The sequence below is a fragment of the Rana temporaria genome, chromosome 2 (assembly GCF_905171775.1).
Source record: "Rana temporaria chromosome 2, aRanTem1.1, whole genome shotgun sequence".
Lineage (NCBI taxonomy): Eukaryota > Metazoa > Chordata > Amphibia > Anura > Ranidae > Rana > Rana temporaria.
The window spans coordinates 74815580-74838532 of record NC_053490.1 but is presented as its reverse complement, the minus strand read 5'-3'; the positions used below and the strand labels follow the sequence as shown (position 1 = coordinate 74838532).

The following is a 22953-nucleotide window of genomic DNA, read 5'->3' as shown; positions in this document are numbered from 1 at the left end:
TATTATGATTAATATTATTCCATCACAGTTATTTTTCATGTTTTGTATGGGATGGAAATGCCTTCACTAGCAGTACATTGCCTCCAAGACTTCCTCTGAGTGATAAATATACCATCTGCACCTGTAAAATGCAGAACTCGGATTGACAGCGTGGAATGCCTCTTGAGTAGATGGATTTGTAGAAGTGTTCTCGAGGGGAGATGAAATCTTTTACAGTTTGGTTTGATTTTAATCATATTTTCAGGGTTATTAAGGGGGAAATATGGGGGGGGAAGAGTATTATTGGCCATGGTTCTACTTTCCAGATAGATTTGTAAATTATTTACAAACACTTGTCAGTTGAAATGGATGCCTCCAGGAAGCTCGTTGATGTGATTTTACTGTCTGATCTTCTTCATCCTCCTAATGGGTTTAATGTTAGACTCTGTGAATCAATTACGAGCTTTTAAAAGGAGAGCGTATTCCTTGGTGACAATCAGAATGCAGACAACACGTCAAGTTTGCCACATTTTATGTACACTTTACACAACTTCTTTCCATTCTGTAGAAGATGATTTGTTAATGGTCCAGAAAACTGACCAGATGTATTATAAGAAAAAAATATAATGCCATTTACAGCGTATAGTGTAGTTTTTTTTAGTTTAGCCCTTCCATCCGAGAAATATAGAGGAGAATAGATGTCCTACAAGAAACGTTTTGGATAAAAGGTCAAATAGATGGCAGGGTGAATTATTTGGCTCTTTATATTAGTCTAAGACTGTAGCGCTAAAATCCCAGCTCTGCCAACCCTTGACATCAAGTCTCATTCCTCTTGTGCTTCTTGAGTCTCATTCCCTGCAATATCATCCAACAGAAACGCTTGGTTTGAAGAATGAGCTACTCCTTGAAGACAACTGGTCATGATAGGGTTTCTGAAGGCAGTCTTTTATAAAAAATTGTATAGGTGTGCCTTACAATAGATTTATATTTGCTCTCTTATTTATCTTCTTTTATCTTGCCTATGTCTGACTTACCCTGCTTAAAGCAGACCTTAAGTTAAAAACGTATCTTTTCCTGCCTTTTGCCCCTTTTTGGATATTGTTTATTTTACTTTATATGGTTTCTGCATGCAATCTTTTATTAAAATTGTATAAGTGTGCCTTACAATAGATTTATATTTGCTCTCTTATTTATCTTCCTTTATCTTGACCATGTCAGACTTTTCCTGCTTAAAGCTGACCTTAACTTAAAAACGTATCTTTCCCTGCCTTCTCCCCGTTTTCTCTCACACATTTTGATATTTTTTTTTACTTTATGGTGCAATGCAGCATTTCCATCTTCCTTACCTAAATGAGAATGACATTTGTCCCCAGATTCTGTGCATGCGCAGACTTGGGTCCCAGGAAAGTCCTACAGCACATCTGTGCATGTGTGGGTTTCCCATGCATGTGTGAAGATGGAGCCCGTTGGAAATTCCAACATTCTGCTTTTCTGTTCATGCCCTAAAATCTACCCTCCCATGTGCGCAGATGTGCTGCAGGGCTCTGCCAGGACCCGAAGGCCAGTCAATGCTTCCCTGGTCAGAGCCTTGAGCTCCTGCATGTTCGCAGATGTGCCACAGGGCTCTGCCAGGACCCAAAGACCGGTCAAATCCCTTCAACACATTTGTATATGTGTCAGACTGAAAAGATGGGGTGGAGCTCGAAGCTAAAGGGGACTGACGTTTTAGGGATGAGATTGTGATAGGTGCTGTTCTGATGACATCAGATACTGTCCCCCAGATTCTAAGTGTGCATAATAGTATCAAATTACAGAGTCTGGCAATTTCTAACACTACTCTGAACTGGTTCGGTTGTTGGAGGCTATTATCCATGATTGTAAATTGGGAGTCGGAAAGCAGGCAAGGAAACCAAAGAAAATTTCTGACTCAACTTACCGACTAGTCTGCAACCAACCAAATTATCCTGTCTAACAGTATGCGTTAAAAACAGAGGTTAAGTTTTCACACTAGGAATACTGGAATACTAGTGAGGGGATGCACTGGATACATTCTCAGCCATTGTGCTATATGCTGGGTGTCCAGTGTGCTTATGTGCCTTTAAGGAGGGGTGGGCTTCCTCCAGGCTCACCTGCCTCACTGTGGAGGCTCTTAAAATTTAGAGTTAGGACTGCAGGGTTCCATGAAGTGGCTCTGCAGCCTATGCAGGTATTTGCAAATCTGTGCAAACGAATCCCCAGTTTTTAATGCATACTGTTAGACAGGATAATATGGTTGGTTGCAGACTGGTCGGTAAGTTGAGATGGGGATTTTCTTTGGTTTTGTTTGATATGCGTCACTATTTCAGTGCTCCTTGCTGTGAAGGCCAGTTATAGGTGGGGGCAGTGGCCATTTGTTTGTAAAGTTGAGTAGGCAGCAGCTGTCAAACTTCAAGTAACCTTTGACCCCTGACTCTCAGCAAGCCTCGGGTAATTAAGTAAAGTTAATAAAGGGGCACGTATACATCATTTATAGGTAAGCTTGTACAGTTATTAAAGCTGAACGGCAGCAAAAAAAAAGCTAAATATACATTTGAAATACATACAGTATATACAATCAGGTTTACTTGCCAAAGGATTTGTATTTCTGTCCACACAGTCCTGGGATGCACACAACTTTACCACATTTGGGATTTTGTCTATGTCACCTCTGTCCCAGTCTGTGAACACAGTGGAGGAGCAGCATCAGGTCAGCCCTCTGTTCTCTCTGTATTTATTTTGCACATGTGAATGCAGCACACCTGATCTCCTAGAGATGCTGGTTCCTCTACCAGTCTATGTTCTACTGTACAGAGGATTACAGGAGCCTGACACCAAGGACTTACACAAACTGCCTTAAAAAAAAAATACTTTATTATAAATAGAATACGTAATTATCTCATTCTGAGTTTTTTCAATATGTGAGTGGGGTTGAGCTTTATTTTAGGACAGAATATTCAAATTTTTGCATAAGTCCGTCCATGCATGATTCTGTGACCATGACTGTGTCTGGAGATGGGAAGTATGTCACGTGTGTAATTCAGAGGCATCTGAAAACTGAATCACCAGCTGATGGTCAACTCACCTTTTAGGAATGACCCCTAAATGACAAGAAAGAACTGGAGAGCCTCAATGTATCAGATCTTGTTTCAGTGTCTGGGGAACTGAGTTCCTTCCCGCTAATCTCAACGGTTTCAAACTCATTACACTTTGCTGAATAGACGTGTTCTTTCCGCTAAGAAGAAGAAGAGAAGAGGTTTTTAAATGTTCTCACTGTTCAGAATAATAGCCACCCCATGTTCCCTGTTTTGTGTACCTTTGGTGAAATCACTCAAGGCATATCTTTTGTATCGATGGCAATCTCTTTAGAAGAGAATTACTATAATTAGAGAAGAAAGCCTGGTGGGATATTAAACATCTATACGTATAAATAGAGTGTACTGGGCTAGGCAGCAGAAGTGTCAGTGCTTATATGCGTCCATACATATATTTTGCAGCAATTGTTATTTTAGCATACTCAGCTCGATTAGACCCCAGAAAATGTTCTCTGGCACAGAATACATGTGCTTTGTTTTGGAGATAAGATTTGATCTAATTGTCAGGCTTTGTTAAGTCTAATTAGCATCCTCAGCAGTTTGAGTTGGAATAGATTTGTTTTATAGCATTCATTGGGCTTCCCACAAAGCCATAGAGAACGAGACTTGGAGCATAGACATCTGCTTTGGAGTCTGCCTTATTTTGTCAGGGTATAGGAGGTCAGCAATATGTCATCTCTGGATGAGCTCACCATAGGTCTCAGGAGCTAGCTTACCTCTTTCGACCTTTGCATTATTAATCAGATACCTGGAACTTCAATAGCCACCTGTAATCACTAGAGATTTTATTTCTGCGAAAAGATGAAAATATTGCAAGGACACTAATTAAATCATAGGATAATTTTTCCTGTTTTATCCAAGCATGGAAAACTAAGTGTATCTTAAATTCATGGTTTTTACCTTTATACTACCTTTTAATATAAATATGGTTATCTGTTGTTTAAACTATACCTATTTCATACCTCCCAACTTTTTGAGATGGGAATGAGGGACACCTACTAGCAAAAGTATGTAGGCATAGGACACGCCTCCTGCCATGACCACCTAAGGGAGAATTACCACCAAAAAAAAAAAGATTAGTTAAACCCACAAGGGCTTTTTTTTAGCACTACTATTTCTTTATCTTGGCTTTTCAAATTTACAAATGCAGCCATTTAAGATTTGGATCAAAGGTTTAACTCTGGGAAACACTTTTTGAAGGATAAATAGTGCATTTGATATACAACTTTATAGATCAGACCAAAATGAGGGACAAATGGAAGGGACAGGGGGACATTTCTCCAAATCAGGGACAGTGCCTCGAAATCAGGGACAGTTGGGAGCTATATGATTTCCTTCTTGCGGTCAGCCATGGCCCTGGCAGATTTCTCAGAGGTGTATTTTCCTTGGCATGCGTCGGGGCCATTTGCAGGTTGAAATGCAGAATGCAGCAAAAGTACAATCAAGTGGATGACATATTGTAGTGCAGTATTTCTCAAACTTTTTTCAGTCAATGGCACCCTTTAAAATTCTGCACAATCTCGAGCCACCCCATACAAAAGTGCAAAACACTAAACTAATAGCTTTACAGAATGCAGCAACATCTACATACATAGGACATTCAACATTAGAGGTGATTTATCCTTTCAAAGCAAACACACCTTTGCACACTGGTACTGACTAGTATTTCAATGTCTCTCTTCTCCCTCAGTTTTTTCTTCTTCATTTATCTAATATGACCCAAGTGCTGACAGAGAGGGACAGGGGAGGGGAACACAAGGATGCTATGCAGGAGCCCAATGCCCTTTTATATCAAACGATTACCTAATTGGTTGTTATGACACTAGCAGCAGGAAGGTTGTAATGGTGCACAATGAAAACCTAGGGCTTGATCCATCTGCTGGCTTGTATACAATTTTTGGACAGTTTTTTAGGCATTTTGCCAAGTCACCCTTGAAGAAAGCTGAAGGCTGTTGAAGTGTGCTAAGACAGTGTTAAGGTTCCTGATAGTTTACTTTCACACCTTGGAATTCTGTCTTGAAATTATTACTGCTAGTTTGGCTATGGCCCTGGTCTGTGTACTGTATTCTTCTGTTTTTCTGCTCTGATCTGTTCCTGTGTTATGACTCTGGCTAAACACTCCATGCCGTGATCACTGCTTGTTTTTGGACTGTACTCTTGCCGAAATGACATTGTAGGTATCTGCATGTATGTCAGCATTTGTCAGGGGCCACAATCAAAGGGGTTGCATTTTTACAGAAAAACAATAGTTTATCTTTCCCTACTTTATACTGGCATAAATAAGGGGTTGTGAACAAAAAAGACATATCTGTCTATAGTATAAGTTCGGGTGAGGTTAGCATGTTCCTCCTATATGGTATGGTAAGATTTTTTAATCCATACATGATATGCTCCTCAATTTAAAAGGTGGGGCAGTATACAATGTTACCAAATGGCAAGAGGGATTTTGGACCCTCCGTACTACTGAAATACAAATGTGTGTTTACTGCATTTAGAAAGATAGGGGGATAAAAGAGTAATTAGATGCAGATGACACTCTGAACTTGCTTGAGTAGACAGATAAATAGATAGATGTGGATGACACCCTGAACTCGCTCAGTTAGACAGATAGATAAATGGATTGATGCAGATGACATCCTGAACTCATTCTGGTAGACAAATTGATAAGTAGATTGATGCAGATGAAGAATAGCATTTGTGATACCCTTAAATCACTCATAGTTCCCAATATGCAACTGGAATCAGGCTGGAAACATCCCTTCATTTCTGGTCTAATGGCGTCAAAGGAAAAATAAGTGTTCTGCATGGAAGTTGTTAGGCTGGCAGTGAATAGGGACCAGGCTCAGGGTTGTTGCTACCATGAGTTCAAGGAGAATTCTGTGTTTTCAAGATCTGTAAAGATTTGTCTGGGAAAAATGGACTCTCACTAAAAAGAGGAGCACAGAGCAGTCATGGTGTCAGTGAATTGGATACTGTTGGAAATTGGAGAGGGAAAGCTGGCAAACTGCATAGGGAGAAAGTGGGATCAGTTAGGAAACTTCTTAAAATCTGATTGCTAGCTCTTCAGGCAATCAACACCTTTTTTTTTATTTATTTTTTTATTTAAATTTAATTTCGAGACTTTATTTTATTTTATTTTCTAGTTCATTTGAGGTCAGTGTTTACTTTTAGCTGCTGTCCATTTTTTTTTTTTTTGCTGCAATGCAAAATTTCAGGTGGTGGTATTCCATGTTTTGCTTAGGGGTATATTGTTTATTATTCTATGTTGATAGGGCCTTTATTGTGGTTTAAATTGCTTTTTTTTCTGCCACTGCATTGCTTAAAAGAAATTTGGCTATTGTTTCAATTGGTATTTAATTTTTCTTTTGGCTTATTTTTGGGGTATATTGGTATTCTTGTTGAAAGTGTGCTTTTGCTTTGGGGTTTTCATTTTTCATTTTGTTCTGATAAGGCTTTTTTATTTTTTATTTGGGTTGCCTAATGTGGAGCATTAATTTGTTTCTGACCATCGGTTCTTAGAGCCGCCTTCTTGTTTGAAGCATGTCACTGCATCATTTGAAAGAAAAAAACTAAGTGCAAGAACAGTGTGCACCTAACCTACCTCAAATGATGTCACTAACATTCACAGCACCCCTATCCCAATAGATAAATTAAAAGTTAGGCTTACACCAGTTAGGCCTAGTATCCATGATTACAACTGTCTGCTGCTGGTCTGCAGTATCTTAATTCTTGTAGTAAAGCCCTTTGTCTGTAATTAATTGGGGTCTAGCTTAGCTTTTTAAAATTGTTCTGCTGTTGGCCAGTTTCATACTTCTTTTAAATTTTAATAGTAAAAGGATACAAGTCTGACAGATGCTATTTATATAATAATATATTAAAAACAGAGTCCAGTAATTGCATACAATATTATAGACCAGAATCATAGTTAGAGCATTAAAAAATGTAACACACTTTTTACATGTGTCCAGGTGGTGTCAGCATGAATGGGCCAATGAGTCTCAAAAAGCCCTTGTACAGCAGTGTTCAACAATGCTGTGACCTCCCACAAATATTAGAAAGCTATGGATTTTCTATTCCTTTGCTCATGTAGCACCCTCTACCTAGTAGTAGTTCTTTTTTGGAAGTGTAAGTAAATTTAGGCAGGCCTGGCTGGGAGTGGCTCAGAGTAGCAGCTATGACTCACATACAGCATCTCCTCACTGTTACCTCCCTCTTTCTTCTAGATGATTCTAGAAGAAGAGGAGGGGAAGAGAGGTGTTGCCGTCTTGGGTGTCTCAGGGAGCCCTGACAAATCCCAGACAAGGATTGGCAGGGGCATGCCTTCTTAAAATACCTAGGGTCAGCCCAGGAGTTGTCGGGTGGAAGAACTGGAGATGGAGTACTAGCCTGTCGGGGCCTTTGAGGGAGCTCCCCAGTCTGGGAGGTGACCTTGGGCCTGGGACTCGGTAAAAGGACATAGCCCTTCAAGGAAGCATGAAGGATCTGAACAGGAGGCACAGGAGGTGTCATAGAGGGCAGCAGAAGCTAGTACTGCCGGGCAAGTCTTCAGGAGGGAACCACTGGTTGCAGCCAGGTGTAACAGCACTGGTGAACGGAGTGAACGACAACTGTGGTTAGCAAGGACTTCAATGCGATTCTCTATGCGATAACTCAGTATTAGGCCCCAGGCGTCACTCCTCGCAACAGGAGTTTGGGGGATCTATAAATCATCTCTGTGTCACATAAAGAAAGGCGTTGAACTACTAAGCATTGAGGCATTACAACATGTGACCAGAGCTTAACGTTTAAAATTATAGTTCAAGGTCAATATCCTAATACAGCACTACATGCAGGTGATTATCAGTAAGGGACCCCAGGCGTCACTCCTAGCAACAGGAGTTTGGGGGTTCTCTACATCATATCAACCTTAGCATGTAGAGATGGTTTAGGCCACTAGGGGAGATATGTGAAAAAGGAGGGCGCAAGAAAGTGATTATAAGAAACACTCATAAATATTAAATATACTAAAGTGAGAAAAATACAAATCATAAAATTCTCCCAAGTGGATAAACCAGTGATATACAATTAGTGGTAATACATCTTAAAATAAATCACCAAAAAGTATTGCACACATAATATAAGTCCATAAAGAAAGTGTTTAACTCTTTCTAAGGAAAAATATACAAAGCAAAAAAGATAAAAAATTGTCCCAATTGAAAAAAAAATAATAATAATGTGATTAATTTCCAAAATCCATCCACCAACAAAAAACAAAATCTTGCTGTAAAAGGATTGTTGTCCAGACAGTGCAGACTTGTTCCTTCACCATATGCAAGGATAAGACACCCAAAGTGCACAGAAGGGGAATGTGCTTACCAGTGCCGATCCTGGCCTCCCTGGGGCCCTAAGCAAAATTAAAGTTGAGAAGGGGGGGGGGCTGACGAAAATTACATGTTGCATTAAAGTTGAGGAGCGGAGAAGCGCGGGGGCGCTGCCGACAGTCACATTAAAGATTAAAGTTGAGAAGCGGGGAGAGGGGTTGTTCTGCTGTCGGAAAATATATCTTACATTAAAGTGAGAAGCGGGGGGGTGCCGACTTCTTACCTCTTCTCCCATGCAGAAGGGGGTGAGGGGCCGAAAATGACTTCGCACCAGGCGGGGCCTATAGTAATTTGGGGGGCCCTCTGCAGCTTTGCAGGCCGTAAGCGGCTTGCATAGTAAGCCTATAGGGCGGATCGGCCCTGGTGCTTACCAGACTCAATGGATCTTTTTGATTAGAAAAAGATCTCATGCGCTTAGCAGGAGCGTGCCTGCACACTTGGCCATAAACGGGAAATGTGGGTATTGGCTCAAGACCTCCATTGCAGAGATGGAACATGGAATAAAAAAGCCAAAACTTCCGTAGTGCAAACCATTTAATAAAATAATAAAATGACAGAACAAAAAAGGCCAAATGGCCGCTTACATTAAAAGGTGCCCAACCCGGCACTGGGGCTGCAGACTCATAAGGAAAAGTACTTGTGGTTCCTCCACTTCCTCGATGGCGTGCGTTCCACCAGTCGGAAGCTCAAGCCGGATGTGACGTAGGGAGTGCCTGGTCACAAAAAGTCACGTGATTTATACTCAGATGGAGGGAAGCAGAGTTAGTGTGAGCCAATAGTAAATCTTACTCGACTGCAACCACAGATCCGACCTGCACAGACCGCCGGATAGACACACAAATGCCTTGTAAAAATCTCCTAATTGTACACGTAAAAACATTTAATAAAACATTCCCTCAGCAGACGGATAGTTAGTTAGGCAGGCATTAATATTATACGGGCAATAATATTAGAAACAAACCATAAATTTGCATATAAAAAAACAACAGATAAACCCACAAGAGAGAAAAAGAGAAGAAAAAATGTGAATATGTAAATATCCTCAGTACTCCCATTATTCCACCAGATGGAGACCTCTAAATGGATACTAATAGGAATACTAGAAATACACCCAATAATTTTACCAACAATGAATATGAATATTAAAGTTTCCTATAATTAATTGAACCCATATTAAATCTTAAATGGGTCAAAATTAATTCCATATTGTAACATAGAAAATGGAGAATAATTAGTTCTCCATTTCACTCTCCCTAATATGTAAACACCATGTGCCAGATTCATGTAGAATTCCGGCGGCGTAACGTATTGCATTTACGTTACACCGCCGCAAGTTTTACGGGCAAGTGCTTGATTCACAAAGCACTTGCCTGTAAACTTGCGGCAGCGTAGCGTAAATCCGTCCGGCGCAAGCCCGCCTAATTCAAATGGGGCGTGTATCATTTAAAATAGGCGCGTTCTCGTGCCGAACGTACTGTGCATGCTCCGTTTTGAAATTTTCCGCCGTGCTTTGTGCGAAATGACGTCGCACCGACGTAATTTTTTTTGAGCGGCGACGTGCGTTACGTCCTTTCCTATTCACGGACGACTTACGCAAAAAAATAAAAAAATTAAAATTCGACGCGGGAACGATGGCCATACTTTAACATGGCAAGTCTAAATATAAGCCATGAAATAGCAGCCGTAACTATACGCCGGGAAAAGCCGACTAGAGACGACGTAAGAGAATGCGACGACCGCGTGTACCTTCGTGGATCGCCGTAAACAGCTAATTAGCATACCCGACGCGGAAAACGACGCAAACTCCACCCAGCGGGCGCCGAAGTATTGCATCCTAAGATCCAAAGGCGTACGAAGCCGTACGCCTGTCGGATCTTACCCAAATGCCGTCGTATCTTGGTTTGAGAATTCAAACTAAAGATACGACGCGGGAAATTTTAAAGTACGCCGGAGTATCAGTAGATACGCTGGCGTACTTCTTCTGAGAATCTGGCCCCATATATATATATATATATATATATATATATATATATATATAAATGTTGATAATAAGTCCACACTCAAAAATGTAAAATATATTAACCACTTGAGACCCGCGCTATTGACAAAAGACGTCAACAGTGCGGCTCTCAGGTGCCAACTGGACGTCTTTGGACGTCATTTAAAGTGCATTACCCGCGCGCGCCTCTGGGGGGCGCGCATCGGGTAAACACTGTCCCGGCGCATCGCTGGGAAGCCGATGCGTGTACCTGGCGGCTGCGATGTCCGCCGGGTACACGCGATCGTCAGTGACACAGCAGGGACGTGGAGCTCTGTGTGCTCCACGTGCTGTCAGAGGAGAGGAGACAGATCTGTGTCCCTTGTACATAGGGACACAGCATCGGTCACCTCCCCCAGTCACCCCCCCCCCCACACAGTTAGAACACACCCAGGATACACATTTAACCCCTTCCTCACCCCCTAGTGTTAACCCCTTCACTGCCAGTCACATTTATACAGTAATTAGTGCATTTTTATAGCACTGATCGCTGTATAAATGTGAATGGTCCCAAATTTGTGTCAAAAGTGTCTGATACGTCCGTTGCAATATCGCAGTCCCAATAAAAATCGCAGATCGCCGCCATTACTAGTAAAAAAAAAAAAAAAAAAAAAAAAATCATAATTCTGTCCCCTATTTTGTAGGCGCTATAACTTTTGTGCAAACCAGTCGCTTATTGCGATTTTTTTTTTTTTTACAAAAATACGTCGAAAAATACGTATCGGCCTTAACTGAGAAAAAAAATATAAAAAAAAAAAAAAAAATTGGGATATTTATTATAGCAACAAGTAAATAATCCATTTTTTTTTTTTTTAAATTGTAGCTCTTTTTTTGTTTATAGCGCAAAAAAAAAAAAACCGCAGAGGTGATCAAATACCACCAAAATAAAGCTCTATTTGTGGGGGAAAAAAGGACATCAATTTTGTTTGGGAGCCACGTCGCACGACCGCGCAAATGTCAGTTAAAGCGACGCAGTGCCGGAAGCTGAAATTTCGCCTGGGCACGAAGGGGGTTTATGTGCCCAGTAAGCAAGTGGTTGAAATAACCATCTAAAAAGATGTTAATTTATACCAAACATCATTCATTGGATAAAAAACAATTTAGATCCATTTAGATATTTAACGCATAGGGCTGCATACTCTGAAGTTTATATAGCCACCTGGTTTCATTTTGGGAGACGGCTCTAGTCATATGTATTCCTCTCCAGTGGCTAGAAATTTTGTCTATACCATAAAATTTGCACAAACCAGGGTCAATCTGATGGTGGCTTTTAAAGTGTCTGGACACACTGCGGTAGATTCAGATAGATCAGCGGATCTTTAGATCCGCGTATTCTATCTTATTTACAATCCGCCAGCGCAAGTTTTTGAGGCAAGTGCTGTATTCAGAAAGCACTTGCCTTTAAAGTTGCGCCGGCGGATCGTAAATCCCCCGGCGGAATTCAAATTACGCGACTAGGGGGAGTTTACTATTTAAATCAGGCGCGTCCCCGCGCCGATCGTACTGCGCATGCGCCGCCGGCTAAATTTCCCAGCGTGCATTGCTCCAAATGACGTCGCTAGGACGTCATTGGTTTCGACGTGTACGTAAATTCCGTCCATCCGTATTCGCGAACGACTTACGCAAACAAGGAGGACCGGAGCAAACCACTAGATAGAAAGTGAAGAGTTGTGCTGGAGTGTACATTGTCCCTAGCAACTTTGCTATTATTTCACTGGGCATCCCATATTTCCCACACCCCATCCAAGTTAAATTCCCTCAACAAAACAACAAAAACAAAGCCAGCAGACTGTTCATTGTCTTGGAGTGTCTGGGAAGTGAATGCCAGGCTGGGCAGGGTGACATTTGGGAGCTCATTCAGGGACCACCTGTTCACGAGTAACCTGACGGTCGTTGCCCCTAGCAACTAAAGTTGAGCGAGTCGGGGAACTGTGCTTTGTTCCACCATTATTGAGGCATTGAACATGGGGGAAGGACTTGTGTGCTCTGCCTACTATTCAGAACTGTAATAATAAGTGCTGTTGCCCATAGCAACCTGCTGCCTGCTTACTCAGTTGCCCCAACCAGTGCTGGGGCGGACATTTATACTAATTCTGCAATTCAGTGACTTTTCACCATGTGCTGTCACCCGCGGCAACAACAGTGGGCGATCGCGCCCATGGATTACAAATATGCCCAGGGATCTGCAAATACTGGGCATCCTGAACTTTTGCTCCAAACTCCTGTACTGTTCAGTAAAGTGTTCCTGGAAATGTCTGCTGTTACCTGGGGTGCCTGTGGGCGGGACTATGTTGAGATAGTACCCTTCAGTGAGACATTGGCAACAAACATTATTTTTGCTACCGTCAACCGAAAAGTCAGCGGTCATCGGTTCCTAGTTGCTCGGGCACAGTAGGTTCCAGAGCGACATGCCTGGACAAGTCTTGCTAGTATCAGCATGTCTGTTAACTTCAGTTCTTCTAACAAGGGGTTACAGCAGCATGCAGCAGACACCACGAGGCAGCGGAGCAAGATGGCGGATGGTGGAGATCTACTCCCAACCTTGACTTGGTTTCCTGAAAAGCAGGAGCGGGCATTGGTGGACACCAGTGTCTGGCTGGAGCCTCATGGGAGATTCGCCCTGTGGGTGATTGACAGGATGGAGCATATCTGCTGTGCCCGGAGTGCCGGATCCCAACTGCGGTGGTCACTGCCTGCGCCCGGTGTGGCCATTGTGACGAACCGTAACCTGGTTGGAGTTTAGCCAGCCGGGGCCACAATTTTATACTGTGGACCTGCAATCAGGACTCTGCCGTCTGCAGCCGGCAGTCCCGGAAGGCTGGAGAGGGCCTGGAATCACCCTGTAAAGGTGGGGTGGGGTGGAGTCGCGGCCTGGTGAATCCCCGCAAACCAAGAGGATATAGATAGAGAAGAGACTGTTGTGACCTGTGGTCTGGCCAGGGACCTGGCAACTGTGAGTACTGCCCAGCAGGAACCAGATAAGGTCCCTGAGGTGCCGGACAATTCTAAGCCCCTTGCCATCCTAGTCCAGAGGGAGCCAGGGTCAGAGGAAGGTGTGCCTTCAGGTGAGCTGGACAGGGAAAGCAGTGGTCGGGTCATTGATTGGAGTTTCCCCCAGAATACAAGTTGAGTTTGGATCCCTGGAGAGACTGGCGGAGTGGTCATCTGCTAGTGAGAGCTCAGAAGAGGAATGGGATACCGGAGGATCCCAGGTCCTGGAATTAAAGTCTGAGGATGGAGATGGGCCAGTGATGGGATTCTGAAGAAGCCATAAGAGTCCTGATCAGCAGCAGGCAGTTCTTCCTACACATACTCTCTACCACCCAGACCAGAGCACCTGCCTATCGTCAGTGGGTTGTGAGGTCCCAAGATGTGTTCTGCCAGGGAAAGGAAGACCAAAAGGAATTGCCCAGGTTTTCCTGGGCAGGTACAGAGGAGGGTAGCTTTGGAGTGGAGTCTGGATTATGCATATGTCCCTCCCCAGATCATGGATGTTGTCGAGGTTTCCCAGGGAGAGTGGGAGGATGACATGATCTGAAACTTTTTGCACGTCCCCAAGCCATTGCGGGTGTCAGAGTGCGATACCTGGGCCCATTTTAAACACATTCAGTGAATGGTGGCTGGGGAGGGCTATTTACAAGGACTGGGTGCTCATTTCAAAGGCAGGACAGCCATTCAGGTTTCTAATCAGGAGGAAGGGAGTGGCCAGAAGAGGTTGCCAGACCCCATTTCTATGCCTTAAGAGACTGTTAGGAGTTACAGCTGGCATAGAGATCATATGCATAAACTGCTGGGAAGTAGCAAAATGTGTTTTTTGTTTCCTCCTGATTTTCTGCAAGATCAGGCCGGCCTGCCACCCTTTGTTGCAATGATGCTAAAGGATGAGGTCTGATCCTTATTGGAACTTTTTCAAGGAGCCTATTTGCCCGGGAAGGGGCCCCTCCCATCAGGAACTACAGAGAAGAACTGTCCATTTTGTTTTTTCCTCCCCATTGTTTCTGTCAGCAGGTCATAGTTCCCTCCTGACAGAACAAACAGGAAAAACGATGTTAGAACCCACAAACATTTAGGGCTCATAAATGCCTTTTTAACTCTCTCCCAATTGTTCAACCCACCCTAGAGCCACCCTTGTCTCCCCTCTACCTACTTTAAGGCTACTATGTCCTATCAAGATGCTGACAAATAAAAAAATTCACACAAAATAAAAAATTATGGAAATATGTGTTTTCTGCAAAGAACAGTTATGCTGGAAAAAATATGAGGCATAGGGAATATGAAATGAGTTGCCAAGTTCCACAGCCCAAGACACTGCCTACAACATGAAAATACAAACAGAGATAGGGAAAACAAAATGTAATACACACTATTTGAATGCCTATGCCCCAGGGCAGGGGAGTCTAGCTCAATTTCATTGTGGGCCACATCAGTATTATAGTTGCCCTCAAAGGCCTGTTTTTATCTGTAAAATTAAATGTCCAGAGCCCCCCTTACATCACATGCCAAGAGCCACCTCCCCTGCAATCAGAAGTCTAGATTCCCTCATGCTCCCTTATATCTCAGTGCACCACCTTACTTTGTTCTGATGCAGGGAAGAAGCTAGGAGAGAGCTGAAAAGAAGAAAGTGTGGAGTCTGGAGGAGGACCAGAGGAGGGCTGGAGTCTGCTGATTGCTGAGACCAGGGAAGGTGGAGAGTTGGCGGTGCTGCGGCTGCACAGGGAGGCTCAGGTTCTGTAGGAGGAGTTCTGTCTTCCTCTCTGCTACCAACTGCTAAGATGGGAAGGGGGAGGGCAGATACAAGCCTCCCCGTGGCTTCATGGAGGATTGCAGGATCTGGTCAAGAAGTTCTGTCCTTCTCTCAGCCGCCGACTGCTGAGTCAAGGTAAGGACAACAATGAGGGGGTTTCCTCAGCTGCAGGAGAGGCCCACATGAAATGGCCTAGAGGGCCGCATTTGGCCCCCAGGCCTTGTGTTTGACGCATTGTGCTCTAGGGCAGGGCTTAAAATTTCAAGTTCTGAGCTACTAGCCAGGCCTCAAGGCGTACTCGCCACCAGTTGCCCCGCCCAACTCCTACCATGTCCCGCCCTCTAATCCCACCCCTAGACACGCCCTCATAAATCTCATGAAATGACACTTAAATGTTTTTCGCAGAATTAACAACTTTATCCGTGCCCAAAAATGCAGCCTGCCCATGTCTACCAATGCAGCATGTGTCCCCAGTGCAGCAAAATGTCCCCAATGCAGCAGAATGTCCCCACTTTGCAGCCAGAGTCCCCCATTTTGCAGCCAGAGTCCCCCACATTGCAGCCAGAGTTCCCCCACATTGCAGCCAGAGTTCCCCCACATTGCAGCCAGAGTTCCCCCACAATTACAGCCAGAGTTCCCCCACAATTGCAGCCAGAGTCCCCATTTTGCAGCCAGAGTTCCCCCACATTGCAGCCAGAGTTCCCCCACAATTGCAGCCAGAGTTCCCCCACAATTGCATCCAGAGTTCCCCCACATTACAGCCAGAGTTCCCCCACATTGCAGCCAGAGTTCCCCCACATTGCAGCCAGAGTCCCCCCACACTGCAGCCAGAGTCCCCCCACATTGCAGCCAGAGTCCCCCCCACATTACAGCCAGAGTTCCCCCACATTACAGCCAGAGTTCCCCCACATTGCAGCCTACCTGTGCTGGGTAGGAGAGGAGCCGGAGCCGCCACCACCGCCGCGTTGTTCAAACCGCGGGGAACATTACAGCTTTCAATTCAATAGCTGTGTTCCCCGCCATGCACGTCATATACAGCCCCTCCCCCTTGTCCGGGAAACTTTAATAGACAGATCACCAATCCAACTCTCCTCTCCTCTCCTTGCTCGCCCCCCCCTGCTCCCAGGCAGCCCACACTTGCCAGCCCTCAAAATTTACTCGCAAAATGCGAGCAGGCGAGTGTAAATTTTGAGGGCTGTTCTAGGGCATATGAGAGGCAAAATCCAGATAAACAGACTTGTGGGCACTAGAATGTGTGTATCAGCCTGACACAAGCCCTTCAATTTCAGACATTGTAATACAAATACTGGAATATACAACACGTGTGCCTTATGGACAATCCCAGTGACATCTAATTCATAAAATGTATGTAAAGAAAAATGTAGCTTGCCCTTGTGATATTTAAATAAAAAAAGGAAGAGCATGAATTGGTGAAAAACTAAACGTTCACATAGCAGCAGTTGTCAAATCTTGACAGATCCATGCTAATTTTCCCACAGGATCTGTGTGCATAAAATATATATTAGGGGACATTTATTAAACTAGCGCAGGTTGGAAGCCAATTCTGTGCTGCTAGGCAAATTCTCTCTTTAGTGTATATTTTTCTGAATTGAAGCCTTTTGATGAGACATTTTAGCATTTTGCTGGGTAAATAATTAGCAAGTTGTGCTTTTTTTTCTGAGCCAAAGCAACCACCCACTTATCAGCCTGCATTAGTCTTATACAATGCCCTCCAATGAGTTACTGCAGGGAATAGCACATTTCAATGTTGGAGGTACAGTTTGGTAACTGAGCTTGGTATAAAGACAGCTGTGACTTGGATTATCCTTCCTTTATATGTTATGTAATGGTGGAAAAGTTATATAACAAGATGCAATTATTTCCATTCATAAAACTGTCACTTTGTTTTCTATTGGTTTATTTGTATACTCCTTTGCTCACTAACTACAGAATCTAGACTCGAGGGGCAGATCCACAGAGATCTGCACCGGCGCAGCGTATGGGAGATACGCTACGCCGCTGTACCTTACTTGTTTAAAATTCGAATCCACAAAGAATTCACGCCGTAAGTTACGGCGGCGTAGTCTATCTCTCGCGGCGTAAGGGCGCCTAATTCAAATCAGCGAGTAGGGGGCGTGTTTCATTTAAATGAAGCGCGTCCCCGCACCGAATGAACTGCGCATGCACCGTCCCTTCGTGAATCATCGGAAATAGCTAATTTGCATACCCGACGCGGAAAACGACGAGAACTCCACCCAGCGGACGCTGAAGTATTGCATCTAAGATCCGAAGGCGTACGAAGCCATACGCCTGTCGGATCTAACCCAGATGCCGTCGTATCTTGGTTTGAGGATTCAAACCAAAGATACGACACGGGTAATTTGAAAGTACTCTCAAAAATATTCCGATTGCACACCTTCCGGAGAAATGGCCAATAAGTAAAAGGGTGCTGAAACGATCACCGGCTGGGAACCGGAAAGCAAATCATATATACATATTCGCCAGCACACCAGGGATCATTTGAAAAAAAAAAAAAAAAAACATCCAAAAATTTAATGCATATCTATTGATCCAAAAAAGCAACGTTTCGAGGCCACGCAGGACCTCTTCGTCAGGCAAAAGATGATCATCTTTTGCCTGACGAAGAGGTCCTGCGTGGCCTCGAAACGTTGCTTTTTTGGATCAATAGATATGCATTAAATTTTTGGACGTTTTTTTTTTTTTTTTTTTTAAATGATCCCTGGTGTGCTGGCGAATATGTATATATAATTTGAAAGTACGCAGGCGTATCAGTAGATACGCCGGCGTACTCTCTTTGTGGATCTGCCCCAAGATTTTTAAATGGAAAAGACTAGTAAGACTGGAAACTGTACAAGGAAATGGTAAAATGATTTGGCTGGGATACTGGATTAAGGTACACAGACAGTCTCCTGCGCTTGGGAGCTCAATCACTTAGTGCCACAACCAGAGCCTTCCGTTGGAATAGGGAATAACCAGAGATCTTGCAGCCCTCCTCAGAGCAATTGGTATTCTTGAGGTCAAAATGTAAAAAGGAAGGGCGCACAGGCCTTGTGCATTACCAATGGCAAGGTTTAATTAAAATTGTACAAAGATCATAAATACTCACAACACAAGTTAAAATGCAAGCATATACACCACTCCACCAATAGGATTGATGCCTCCAGAGGGCCTCCTACTGGAACCAGACAGCCGGAGAGTCCAGACGACATACAATACAGCTACGGCTTACGCGTTACAATGGCGGACCCTCTTCCTCAGAGTCAGAACAGCCTGCTGTTCTGTTCCTGCCTACTAGTGGAACTGCTTCTATTGCTGTTGGAAACTACTTTGGCTTATGACCCTGACTACGAAATGCTCCTCCTGCATCAACCTTGGATTGTGACCCCGACACTGATCAAAGGTCTAGCTGTTCAGACTTTCCAATCTCTTGCAGGCCTGAGAACTGAGCTTGTCTGGTGTTGTCGGCCTTTGGTCTCCACTCATTACAGATCGCGTGCACCTGTGGACGGTCCATTGGTTGAGAGCCACTGTTCAAAGATCGTATTTGCGTTTGCTGATTCTTGGAGAGAGCTGACCGATTACAGGCATACATTGATCCTCTGTCATGGGGGATTGTGGCAAGCTGCGGTAAGCAGTAATTTCTGCTGATTGGTGGTGAATTTAACACGATTGCTTTTTGGATACGATATCTCACAATATATGGACTTCCTTCACAGAGCACTGGTGTTCAGTTTATTAATTTGAGCTCATATGCACTAGTAATTTTATGAACATTAACTTATTTTGGTTTCACGTATCAACACTTTGAATGTTTTTTTGTTTTTTTTATTCATTTTTTAAGTTTATGGATTTATGTAAGGGTTATCTATTAATTCATTTTTGGTGATCTTATTAGTTATTTTGGTTTAATTCTAATTTGAATGATCAGGGGGTTAGCGCGATTTATTTTTCTTCTATATTCTTGCTCTTGTAATTTTTGTTTACATGAAAATCGCAGCTCCCAATGAATAGCTGCTATACGGTTCTGCAGTTATTAATAATATTCAAGTGTCTTTTAGCGCAGTTTCTTTTCTCTATTTTCCAACCTAAACTTAGAAAAAAAATTGTTTTTTTATATATTTTTTGTGGATATTTATTGTAGCAAAAAGTAAAAAATATATATTTTTTCAAAATTGACGCTGTTTTTTTGTTTATAGCGCAAAAAATAAGAACTGCAGAGGTGATCAAATTCCACCAAAAGAAAGCTCTATTTGTGGGAAAAAAATCCTCTGCGGCTTCACAAGGAACTCGACGAGCAAAACGATGTGTTTTGCCTGTCGAGTTTCTCAGACGTGTGTACGGGGCCTGAGTGTATCACTTCACCATCAAAAATATTTATTGTGTAAATAGTGCAGCGCTACCGACTCTCGGTGCCGGTTCACACTACAGCGACTTGGGATCCGACTTGTCAGACCTCAAGTTGCCCCAAGTTGTTGGACATAAGAAATTCCATTGAAGTGAATGAGAGCCGTCTTACAGTAATGTACACTACTGAAGTTGCTCCAACTTCAGAAAAGGTTCCTGTACTACTTCAAGGTGACTTCTAGGCAACTTGTACCCATAGATTTCAATGGAAGTTGGAAGTCGGATCTCTATCTTAACTGAAGCAACTTTACAGGAAAAGAAAATAGTTTACCCAGGCAAACCCCTCCCTCCCACAGAGCTGATTATTCTGTGATTGGCCACAGCCAAAGTCGCCTGTCCTGGAGGCAACCTTAAGTCAAGTTGTAAGTTGCTCAAAGTCACCCTAAAATCACCTTGTAAAGTTGCGTTATGAGTTGGGTTTCCCCTGTGTGAACCGGCACTCACATGACTATTTAAATAAATAAATCTCAACACCCTGAAAAATCTAAACATTAAATTTCCATGAATCAAAATAAATAGAAATCAAAATAAAAGTTCATATAGTTACATACAGTAGTTACATAGTTAGTCAGGTTGAAAAAAGTCCATCAAGTTCAACCATAAGAAATAAAATAATAATATCGTACAATCACATATTCCCAATTCTATACCCACAGTTGATCCAGAGGAAGGCAAAAAAAAAACTGAAAAGCATGATCCAATTTGCTACAGCAGGGAAAAAAAATCCTTCCTGATCCCCCATGAGGCAATCGGATATTCCCTGGATCAACTTTACCTATAAATGTTAGTACCCAGTTACTGTATATTATGTACATCTAGGAATGTATCCAGGCCTTTCTAAAAGCAATCTACTGAGCTGGCCAGAACCACCTCTGGAGGGAGTCTATTCCACATTTTCACAGCTCTTACTGTGAAGAAACCTTTCCCTATTTGGAGGTGAAATCTCTTTTTCTCTAGACATATTGGCCCGGATTCACAAAGCACTTGTGCCGACGTATCTCAAGATACGCCGTGTAAGTGCAAATATGTGCCGTCGTATCTGTGCGCCGGACCCACAAACTAAGATACACCTAAAAATAGGCTTCATTTAGCCGACGTAACTTGTCTACGCCGATGTAGCGTGGGCGCATATTTAGGCTGGACGCATGGTGGCGCTCCCATTGATCAGCAATTCAAATATGCAAATGAGGAAAATACGGCGGTGGCGTAATGTGCACCCAATCTCTGTGAATCCGGGCCAAAGAGTGCACCCTTGTCCTTAGCGTTGACCGTAAAGTGAATAACTCAATACCAAGTTCACTATGTGGACCCCTTATATATTTGTACATGTTGATTATATCTCCCCTTAATCTCCTCTTCTCAAGAGTGAATACATTTAGTGTGTGTGTATATATATATATATATATATATATATATAACTTCTGTAATCTCTTGATTGCTGTGTACAAATATTCCACCGCTGTGCTTCTCCCCCCACTTCTTAAGCCTTGTACACACAATAGGCTTTTCTGATCATTTGTACACTCCATCAGACAATTGTCGGATTTTCCGGAGACAAATGTTGGATGCCAGGCTTTAAAAATTTTTGCGAACAATGGTCTGTTGTCGGATTTTCCAAGCGTGTGTACACAAATCCGTCAGACAAAAGTCCAAAGTACAAACACGTATGCTGAGAAGTAATGCTCACCAAACACAACATTAGCAGAAGGTGCCCAAAGGGTGGCGCTAAAGAGCTGAAAAACCATGTAGTACGTAACTATGTTTGTGTTTGTTAGCTGACAATTGTGTGCCGTTTGTATGCAAGGCAAGTTTTTGGCCAACGCCCTTCGGACAAAAATCTGAGGCTTTGTCTGCGTAAAATTCAACTGTGTGTGTGTGACACTTGTATGGACATTTACTTTACATTTTTAAAGATGTTTTTACACTACCGTGGATTATTGTTAGTGTGTCACTGATGATTACTTCACCTTCTTTTATATGCTTTATGTATTAAGTAGCAGCACAAATAGTATTGTCACTAATACATTAGTATTTGGTCACGGTGGAATTTATTTATTTAAGTAGTACAGCAAAGATTTGACATAATTGGTGTGTTATATTAACACTAGATGACCAATAGTGCCACACCTTCTGTTCATCAAGCTATTGTAATGTACTTTAATTAGGAGTGGGTTCTACAAGAGATATATTGTAAATCTGCTGTACATTCTAATTTGAAAATACTGTATATACCCCCGGAAGGACTTACCCCCTTAATGACCAGGCATTTTTTTGCAATACAGCACTGCATTAATTTAACTGCCAATTGTGCGGTAGTGCAATGTTGTACGGTTGTACCAAAACAAAATTGATGTCCTTTTTTTCCCAAAAATAGAGCTTTCTTTTTAACTTAAATTTTTGTATCTTTATAATACATTCATGGTAAAAAAAACTGAATGGTATATAACCCTTTCCTCCTGTTTTCTTGTGTAGAAGAGAAGTTAGACCGCTTGCCCTGCCTTGGAATACATGCGTCCATATTTATCAAAAAGTAGGACAGACGTGAAAGTGGCTTGGAAGTCCTTTTTTGTTACCCATGTGTTTGGATCCTCATCACGAAAACGTTGACTGCCATATGGGATCCGCTTGTATTCAGTGGATGTGTGAATTAATGGTTCATAGGGTATATATTTTTGAAAACTGGCCAATGGAGCAAATATGTCATGCTGAAAGCCCTTTGCCCACTCCTGCCGTTTAATTTCCTCTCTTGCTCTTTTCACGGAAGTGAATAATGTGGCCACTCTCAGGGTAGGCTCCAGTGGCCTGTAACGCTGCTGTAGTACTTGACCAACATCACGGAATGGCCCCTGTGGCTTCTTGTTTATAGGAGGAAGGGGTGATGTTGTTGAAAAGGAAAATAGATGCCTACAGTCCAACCAATCAACAAAGCTGTCATTGTAATTACTCTTCTTTGGAAGGTCTTGATGGCTCAGTGGTCTGGCTCTCTGTAGCCGAAACTCCATCTCGTCAGGATACTGCCTATACGGTGAGTTAAATACACCCGCCACCTGCTCTGTACTGAGGAGGTAATGCATCTTCCTGGCTTCATGGTTCTTCCTGCGTTCTTCCTTTTCCAGATCTCTCTTCATTTTTTCCTTCCCTCTCATGGAAGTGTAGAGCTTTAAAAATAGAGCTTTCTGTTGGTGGTATTTGATCACCTCTGCGGTTTTAATTTTTTTGCGCTATAAACAAAAAAAGAGCATCAATTTTGAAAAAAAAACAATATTTTTTACTTTCTGCTATAAAACATATACAATA

General features: G+C 42.7%; 2 protein-coding genes across 2 annotated transcripts in view; one reads left to right on the top strand and one right to left on the bottom strand.

Moving 5' to 3' along the window:
* Positions 1–22953, top strand: part of SERTM1 (serine rich and transmembrane domain containing 1) — an 83663-nt gene that overhangs the window by 676 nt on the left and 60034 nt on the right. The window lies entirely within an intron of this gene.
* LOC120929141 (spermatogenesis-associated protein 17-like) lies at positions 22125–22802 on the bottom strand. Its single transcript, XM_040340394.1, has one exon. The coding sequence runs from the start codon at positions 22800–22802 to the stop codon at positions 22137–22139; it is 666 nt and encodes a 221-aa protein (XP_040196328.1). The 3' UTR covers positions 22125–22136.

Excerpts from the sequence above, each read along its gene's own strand:
- LOC120929141 (XM_040340394.1), bottom strand. The coding sequence starts at position 22,802 with ATGAGAGGGAAGGAAAAAATGAAGAGAGATCTGGAAAAGGAAGAACGC.